Below are 9822 nucleotides of genomic sequence, written 5' to 3'. Positions count from 1 at the left end.
GTCCGCTGAGCGTAATTCTCCTTCAGTAGCGTCATGGCTTCTGCGTTGGTCGGCACATCCTGGACGAGGGGCTTGAGCAATCCGGCTTGAGACGAGAGTAGAATGTAATCGAGACTTTATTACACAGAGATGTGTCGCCTCCTACAGCAGCTGATGAAATGGCTGCTGTACGGAGAGCACACACATTTATACTCCGCCTACTGGGCGGAGCCAGCAGGCAGGGATCTACCCCCGTACCTGTAGTACAGGGGCGTTACTGTAATACCCATATATACAATATAATACAACAGTGGTGACTACCAGAGCAGCTATGAAGAAATATTACAACCTAGCCACCAATTATCCACAACAAACATGACAGCAAAACCCATCAGAATCACTCTGAGGAGCTCGGCATCCAAAGGGTTTGGCTTTTCAAGAGATTTGGTTGAATGTTTCTCTGACCTACTGTGTGAAGATCGCAAGCATTATTGTGCTCACCAGACACCAGCAACCAACCTGTATGGCTCAGGCATCTTTCAGGAAGCCACCCTCATAGACAGCAGGAAGCAGTGAGCTCACTGACTCCCTTTACAAATAGTGCGACTCACTTCAGCGAGAATATGAATGAGGAGCAGCAGTGGGTCATTTAGCCCCTAGCGCCTGCTCTGCTGATCTGCATGTGATCCACCTTCCTGCCTACCCCTCATAACCCACACCTGCTCCACTGATCTGCATGTGATCCACCTTCCTGCCTACCCCTCATAACCCACACCTGCTCTGCTGATCTGCATGTGATCCACCTTCCTGCCTACCCCTCATAACCCACACCTGCTCTGCTGATCTGCATGTGATCCACCTTCCTGCCTACCTCTCATAACCCACACCTGCTCCGCTGATCTGCATGTGATCCACCTTCCTGCCTACCCCTCATAACCCACACCTGCTCCACTGATCTGCATGTGATCTTCCAGTCCACCTTCCTGCCTGCCTCATTATAACCCACAATTCTCAAATATTTGCCAATGAGCAAAGTTCAACTTGCTTAACCTTTCCTCAGAAGCCAATCACCTCATCCCAGAATCAACCCAATCCAACTTCTCTGAATTGCCTCAAATGTTTTCACAGGATGTGGGTGTCGCTGGTTACACCAGCATTTATTGCCTATCCTTAGTTCCCTTCATAAGAACATAAGAACATAAGAACTAGGAGCAGGAGTAGGCCATCTGGCCCCTCGAGCCTGCTCCGCCATTCAATGAGATCATGGCTGATCTTTTGTGGACTCAGCTCCACTTTCCGGCCCGAACACCATAACCCTTAATCCCTTTATTCTTCAAAAAACTATCTATCTTTACCTTAAAAACATGTAATGAAGGAGCCTCAACTGCTTCACTGGGCAAGGAATTCCATAGATTCACAACCCTTTGGGTGAAGAAGTTCCTCCTAAACTCAGTGCTAAATCTACTTCCCCTTATTTTGAGAAGGTGGTGGTGAGTTTCACCCTCCATGCTGTTAGGGAGGGAGTTCACAAATTCACTTTTGGCCAGGTTTATCACCAGACCCGCCTCCTGAAGTCGATTGAATAACTCCATCGAATTTTAGCTTTTGTGACTCCAGATGGTATAGACCAATTCAAAGTTTCGCCATTTGGCATGAAAAATGCCCCAGCCACATTTCAACGGTTAACTAACAAAGTTGTTTCAGGATTACCCAATTGTGTGGTATACATCGCCGATCCTGTAATTTTCAGCCAGATATGGAAAAAACATTTAAAACGAATAACTGATGGAGTCATTCAATCAACTTCTGGAGGCAGGTCTGGTGATAAATCTCACCAAAAGTGAATTTGGAAAAGCCCAAGTCACTTTCCTTGGCCATACAATCGGACAGGGTCGAATGATCACATGGGATGTGAAAACAAAAGTTATTGGGGAGTTTCCAATACCCTCAAGACGAAGGGGAATAGTGCGATTTCTTGGCATGAGTGGATTTGATCGAACATTTGTGCAAAAGTTTTGTGGCGTGATTGCTCCACTGATAGACTTGCTGAAGAAACGTCAAAAATTTTGGTGGACAGCGGAGTTTCAACAGGCATTTGACAGCCTGAAAGCTGTGATACCCAATGCTCCTGTGTTGGAGAGTTACAAAGAACTCTGTGATCAGATCAAACAAAAGCATCTGACTTTAAAGAGAAATGCCGAGGTGTCGAGAAATGGATGGATCGTGCAGAGACCTTCTTGTTCAAAGAGACTTTTTTCACGATTACTTTGTGTTGTATTCTTTGGGGGTTGTATTTGAATTAATGCTGCTAAGATGTTCACTATGTTTCAAAAAGGTTAACTTGAGTTCATAGAATAAATATTGTTTTTCTTTAAAAATTACTTTTCCATTTCTGCTGTACCACACCTGTAGAGTGGGCCGTGTGCTCCCCAGACCACAATCTATTAAAAGTTGTGGGTCAGGTGAACTCCATGATATACTTTGTGGTTCTCTAAACCCTGGCCCATAACACGGCCATCATTTCAAAATTAACTGTGAATAGGTTTGGGGTGTCTGAGATTATGGAGGATTCGAAATAAATGCAAATTCATTCTTTATTTCCAATAGTTTATTTTTAAAAATGTAGATATTCTACAATGTAAAATGCAGTAACATTATAATCTGCATTACACAAAAACATTTAGACAAATACAACAGTTCAATATATTATATTCATATTTATATTTTAAATCAATTCACAAACAAATGTTTATTTTGTTTATTTCATATCTTTAATATCCCACTGATGAATTTTATCCAATACACTTGTGTATTTTTTCTTCAGAACACCATGTTATTCACGAGCTTTGTTATTTATTTCAAAGACTAATTTCTATAAATGTCTGAACTATATTGGAGCAGCAAAGTTAGATAACAAGTATGAAGGAATTTGGGACATACATGTAGCGTGATATTTCAGGGGAGGCAGTGTCACTGGACTAGTAAATCCAGGGCAACATCTGGGAACCTGGGTACGAATCCCATCCCAGCAGATGGTGAAACTGATATCCTGGCTGGGAGGTTTGCTAAATTCACTCAGGAGGATTTAAACCAGTATGGCAGGGGACTGTGAGCTTAGAAGGTGTAATAACGGAAGGGGAAATAGAGAACCAAAATAAAAGAACTACATCACCCCTCAGGCAGAGCAAAAAAGGTGACAAGTGTGAGAAGGGAGGTGGTCAATGCAGGATTGAGGGTGTTGGTGTTGTACCTAAATGCACGCAGTATACAGAACAAGGTAAATGAGTTTGTTGCGCACATTGAAATTGGCTGGTTAGAACTTGTGGGCATCACAGACATGGCTGCAAGGGGATCAGGGCTGGGATCTAAATATCCAAGGATATGTGTCCTATCGAAAGGACAGGCAGATGGGCAAAGGGGGCGAGGTTGCATTGTTAGTAAGGAATGAAGTTAAATCAATAGCAAGGAGCGATATAGGATCAGAAGGCATAGAATCTCTGTGGGTAGAGTTGAGGAATCGCAAAGGTAAAAAGGCCCTGATGGGAGTTATGTACAGGCCCCCTAGCAGTAGTCAGGATGTGGGGCAGAAAATAAATCAGGAGATAGAAAAGGCATGTAAAAAAGGCAATATTACAATAATCATGGGGCACTTCAATATGCAGGTGGACCGGGAAAATCAGGTTGGTAGTGGATCCCAAGAAAAGGAACTTGTGGAATGTCTAAGAGATGTTTTTTTGGAGCAACTTGTGACAGAGCCTAATGGGAACAGGCAATTCTGGATTTGGTGATGTGTAATGAGGCAGACTTGATTAGGGAACTTAAGGTGAAGGAACCCTTCGGGAGCAGTGACCATAATATGATAGAATTTACCCTGCAGTTTGAGGGGGAGAAACTGCAATCAGATGTAACGGTATTACAATTAAATAAGGGTAACTACAAAGATATGAGGGAGGAGCTGGCCAGAGTTGATTGGAAGGGGAGCCTAGCAGGGAAGGCAGTGGAACAGCAATGGCAGGAGTTTTTGGGGGTTCTTCGGGAGGCACAACAGAAATTCATCCCAAGGAGGAGGAAACATGCTAAGGGGAGGACAAGGCATCCATGGCTGACGAGGGAAGTGAAGGACAGCATAAAGGCTAAGGAAAAAGCAGACAAAGTGGCGAAGATTAGTGGGAAACCAGAGGATTGGGAAGCCTTTAAAAGCAAGCAGCAGACGACGAAAAAAGCAATAAGGGGGGAGAAGATGAAATATGAGTGAAAACTAGCTAGTAATATAAAGGAAGATAGGAAGAGTTTTTCTCAATATATAAAAGGTACGAGAGAGGCAAAAGTAGACATTGAACGACTAGAAAATGTGGCTGGAGAAGTAATAATAGGAAACAAAGAAATGGCAGACGGTGGAAGACACCAGTGGGATGCCAGAGCTCCAGGAGAACCAGGGGGCAGAAGTGAGTGCAGTGACCATTACTAAGGAGAAGTAAATTCGCGTCCTGGAGGCTCCCCCGGTGACGGATACCCCCCGTCCCCCACCAGGACGTCCGTGGACTGAGTCCTGATGGAACTATGAGTGAACCACACCGGCGGGAACTCGGCCAGTTGCCGGCTTCGGACCCCCATCGGACACACACAGCAGCGTCTGCCGACTCTGAGCCGATGTGTCTCGAGGGTCATGGCAGATTTTCCCCCGATTGGCTCCGCGTCGACCGTGCGCACGTGATTGGCGGCGATTCTCCAGTCCCCTGAACTCCACTTTCCCACCTGATCCCCATAACCCTGGATTCCCTCCCTGATTAAAATTCTCTCTGTCTCAACCTGGAACATTCTGAACAACCCAGCCTCTACAGCTCTTTGTGGTAAAGAATTCCACAGATTTGCTACCCTCTGAGATGAAATTCCTCCTCATCTCTGTCTGAAATGGATTTGGAAAATAGTGCCAAAATGTTAAATTTCAAACCAAATAAAAGCAACACTGAGACCAGGAAATGTCTCCAAAATGCTTTTGAATTCTGGTTCTGTGAATTTCAGTGGAAAAGGGATTGAATATGGTGAGAAATAAGCTGCTGATTCTCTGCACACCTATTTCACACTGCGTCAGAGGCCACTTTCACTCCAGTGCTTTTGTTTTGGTTATTTCTCTGCCATCGCTATAGCTGATATTTTATTTATCATTTCTGAATGGCAGTAAAGTAACTAGTAATTCATGTATCTAATTAGAATCTAATGAGATCTAGATTTTTTGATATCTATGTGTGCATCTTCATAAAAAATAAAGTCCCAACTATCGGAAATTCACAGATGCATATTTTCACCACAGACAAGTCATGGAAATGTTCACACTGATATTTTCTCTGATACTTAATTTTATGATGATTCGTGGTAACAATGTTTTGGTGACTAATGGAAAGTTTGCGATCACTTTTGTCAATATTGTGAAATGATGATGTTGTATATTTTAATACCAGCCATTCGGATATTACAGCTTTGCTTTTACTGTTTAAATGTACAGAAATTAAAGAGAATATTCAAGTCATTTCAAAAAGAAATTATTATGTGTTTATACATAATGACCTGCAGTGCAGAGTTAACCAAATACCAGGTCCCTTTTATAAACTGAAACGTACTTTTTGAAATCATTCCCCATAAATACTGAAAATTCAAGAAAAGAGAAAATTCAACAAACAGGCAGATCAAATAATTTTGCATGATCAGTTTTGAACAACATTGGACATCACCTGAAATCAATTAATTAAGGAAATCAAAGACAAAGAACATATTTTCTGAAATTAATTTAAATATCGGAAAAGTATTTACTGAACCAAAAACAGCTAAATCAGATGTAGTACAGTAGGTGGAAAGTGTGAGATTTGGTTCATTTCTTAACAAGAAGTAGCTGATGAGAAAACCACATTCAGATAATATCCATAATTAAGGCAGTAAAAACATTTAATCTATCGGGCGGACGGTTAGCTGGACGGCTGGTTTGTGATGCAGAACAAGGTCAGCAGCGTGGGTTCAATTCCCGTACTGGCTGAGATTACTCAACCTTGCCCCTTGCCTGGGGTGTGCTGATTCTCAGGTTAAATCCCCACCAGTCAGCATTCCCGCACAAAGGGGAAAGCAGCCTATGGTCATCTGGGACTATGGCGACATTTATTATACTGTAGGTGAAAACTTAATAATTAATGAACATATAAAACTTGTCAGTTAGCATTCTTTTAAATTTATTGTGCAAAGTATTGTAAGCAGGAATAATAATGTTCAACAATCACATATCATTCACAATACAACCACTTTAATAAAAATATGCGTTTAAAGTCCTAATTCACTCAGTTGGATATTTCAAATGAGGAATAACAATGTGGACCTATCATCCATCGTCTGTAGTCCTAAAACCAGACTCCTCTTGTATAATTTCAACTCTTTAACAATGTGTTTACAGAACAGTTATACAAATGAAATGGAGATAAGGATGTTGGATCATGGACGAGAATTACTGTTAGGCTTGTGTTGTTCTAGTTGTACAACATGCAGTAATATTAATCTTCACAATGTTGTTAGTAGCACATCCTTACAAAAGCTGTGTTTCAGACAATGTCCAAAGTGCAGTTTATAGAACAAACACATGTCAAGATCTCTGAGTGCAGTGTGTTTGCTGACAGGCTATTTCTTGGTGATAACTTCGAAAAGTTCACAATCTTTTTGCTTTCTGTGTATAAAGTCTATACAATTATTGCAATACATTCTCTGGAATCAAATTGATTCTTTTTCTCTTTGCAAAACACCAGATTTGATAAATGTCTATTTAATGAATAGCATGGGGACTGCAATTAATTAGCTTTAGCTTTTGGGCCTGAAGTCAGCATTGCTCCTCTCTCAGCTCCACCCTTTTTATACCTGGTGACTGTTCAAGGAAATTCCTCTGAATTAGTGAGAAAAACATGTTTTTAAAAATCCCAGATAAAACACAGGTGTAAATATAGAGTTCACATCTATTCATATATCTCACCTGAGTACATCCCTAAATAATTCACAAGCAGGATCAATTAAATATGTTCATATATGTTTGCAGAAAACACGCACCTATATTTGCACTGTAAAATCCTATTGAATTAAACACTAAACATCCAGGTACTGTCATTCCACTCAACAAAACTTGTATAATAAAATCCTTTAGGACTCTTAAGGAATACATAGCATATAATCTTTTGGTATAAGTGATTGTAAATTAAGCACTGAGTCATTTTTTTGCAATTTGTAATCCTTTTGCACCGGTTTTTGCTAACTCTTCTACACATTTTCTTGCTCCACCTTTCATACAAAGATCTCAAGGTAACTTGCGTGTCATTGTTAATATCCTCTTTGAGAATATTAAATAAATGCCAAATGTGTAGATACATCTCAACGGTGAGCAAAGTCATATGAAAATGGTGCTAAAAGCAGAAGTTGACATTAAAATGCAATTACTTAAATGATCAGACATTGTGATCTTCAAATAATGCTTTGGTGCTAAGTTTCCAATTCAAGGCGATATCTTCAGAGGTTTTCCATCCTTATCGTATTGGTATACAAGCATCTTGATGCAGTGGGAGTTGGCAGGGGAGATCCAGGGACTACTTGTGATTGAAAAGTTGTGGTTTGTGTAAAAATGCACAGGTTGTTTCTCACACTTAATGAAGGCCTTCAGTGTCCCAGCTGCCATTGTGCGGAATCGTTTACTGATGAAGCAATAAAGGAAGAAGTTAATGGCTGTGTTTAACAATGCAAGCATGTTGGCGACATCTGACACAATGTGCACCAACCAACCATTATTTATTGGCGATACGTAGACATGGTAAAGAATCATAACCATTCTTGGTGCCCAAAGTATTGCAAATATGGTTGTAATAGTGAGTAGAATAGCTGTTGTCTTTCCTGTAGAGTACCCCCGCATGCGGAAATGGCTTTTCCTTTTAAGTTTATGAACAATAATTGAGTTCAGAAGAAAGAAAATTGAACACGGCACTAGGTATACAGTGAAGCAGTGGACCCAAATTAAGATCTGATGCATGGAAGTACTTGTATAATTTTCACTCCAGATGTTGGGCCACCAGTAGTACGGGATGCTGGTGAAGAAGCAGGTGATGTAGACGCTCAATATCACTCTCCGAGTGCGAGCCGGGTATGACACTGTGTGGTACTTTAGTGGGTGACAGACGGCAATGTACCTGTCAATGGTTAAAGGAACAGTTATCCAGATAGATGTGTGATTAGAGGAGAATTCTAGCACTCCAATTATTTTGTCCAGTACTTGAGGCAGTTGTTCACCCAAAATGAAGTCTTCAAGCAGAAAATCCACAAAGACAATGAAGAAAAGGACGAGTATGTCTGCAGCAGCAAGAGCCAGGAGATAATTGTAGGAGGACTTCTGCCTCCGAGCCACCAACCGAGAAAGAATGATTACTGTGAGAATATTGGCTGGGAAAGAAAGGAAAGTTTATTCAGACATTCCGAGCAATTCAATTTATTATTTTAAAGTTCCTGCTGCGTTGTGGATACTTCATTTGCTTAAAGCCAAATTGAATTCTCTCGCAATACATTTTCCATTTTTACGCAAGTCACTCTTTCATGCAAGTTTTAATTTTGTGTTGCTAGACGATAAAATAATATAATAATAAATAACAATAAAATAATAAAATACACTTTGATCTTTTCCTGGAGATAAACAGAATATAAAATAATCCTGGTCCCTCTGAATCCCTGAAAATGTCCTGAAATGACTCAATCTACAAAGATGGGAACAATGGCTGGGGCCGGGATTCTCCCCTACCCAGCGGGGCGGGGGGCGGGGGGGGGGGGGCGGGGGGGGGGGGGGGGGGGTCCCGGGGGGAACGGAGTGGCGTAAACCATTCCGGCGTTGGGCCCCCCCAAAGGTGTGGAATTCTCCGCGCCTTTAGGGGCTAGGCCCGCGCCAGAGTGGTTGTCGCTCCGCCGGCCGGCGCGAACGGCCTTTGGCGCCCCGCCAGCCGGGGTCGAAAGGCCTTCGCGGCCGGCGGTAGTCCGTGCCAGCGCCGGTGCGTCAGCGATTGCTGACATCATACCGGCGCATGCGCAGGGGAGGGGGGTCTCTTCAGCCCCTGCCATGGTGAAGGCCATGGCAGGGCAGAAGAAAAAGAGTGCCCGCACGGCACAGGCCCGCCCGCCAATCAGTGGGCTCTGATCGCGGGCCAGGCCACCGTGGGGGCACCACCCGGGGTCCGATCGCCCCGCGCACCCCCCCCCCCCCCCAGGACCCCGGAGCCCGCCTGGGCCGCCAATCCCGCCGGTACCAGAGTTGGTTTAAACCACGTTGGCGGGAGAGGCCTGTCAGCGGCGGGACTTCGGCCCATCACGGGCCGGAGAATCACCGCGGGGGGCCCGCCGACCGAAATTCCCGCCCCTGCCAAATCTCGGGGGGGGGGGGAGAATTCAGGACACGGCGGGGACGGGATTGACGCCCCGGGGGGTCGGATTCCGCCCCAGCTTCAGGCCTTTTGCAGTCCCTCCCTTCAAGGACGAGGCCCTGTCTTGGCTGAGGCCTGAATAATGCCAATGAGGCTGGAATGAGAGATTGTCACAATACCTCCTATCAGCAAAGCAGCTTCATCAGAGAGAATCTGCAGCAACAGCCAAAGATCCCGCCCAGAATATCCTGGGTATATACGTACATAGATATATGCTAGATATACAGATATATAGATTTATATTTTGACATGTAGATATATACGATCAATAGATGTATTTTGATTAATCAACATAAATATCACATGGGGGTGGGCTGCTGGCGGGGTGGGGGTGGGCTGCTGGCGGGGTGGGGGTGGGCTGCTGGTG

The 9822-nt window shown here is 43.4% G+C and overlaps 1 protein-coding gene across 2 annotated transcripts in view; it reads right to left on the bottom strand.

Moving 5' to 3' along the window:
* Positions 1 to 5832: 5832 nt before the first annotated feature.
* gpr139 (G protein-coupled receptor 139) overlaps positions 5833 to 9822 on the bottom strand; it is an 84812-nt gene continuing 80822 nt past the window's right edge. For both annotated transcript variants that reach the window (XM_038821051.1, XM_038821052.1), the window contains exon 3: positions 5833 to 8430. In XM_038821051.1, coding sequence (XP_038676979.1) covers positions 7496 to 8430 — 935 coding nt within the window. In that variant the 3' untranslated portion in view covers positions 5833 to 7495. The remainder of the gene's footprint in view (positions 8431 to 9822) is intronic.

The sequence above is a fragment of the Scyliorhinus canicula genome, chromosome 15 (genome assembly GCF_902713615.1).
Source record: "Scyliorhinus canicula chromosome 15, sScyCan1.1, whole genome shotgun sequence".
In the NCBI taxonomy this organism is placed as follows: Eukaryota; Metazoa; Chordata; class Chondrichthyes; order Carcharhiniformes; family Scyliorhinidae; genus Scyliorhinus; species Scyliorhinus canicula.
Note: the sequence above shows the minus strand (reverse complement) of the source record. Positions and strands in the feature narration are given on the sequence as shown.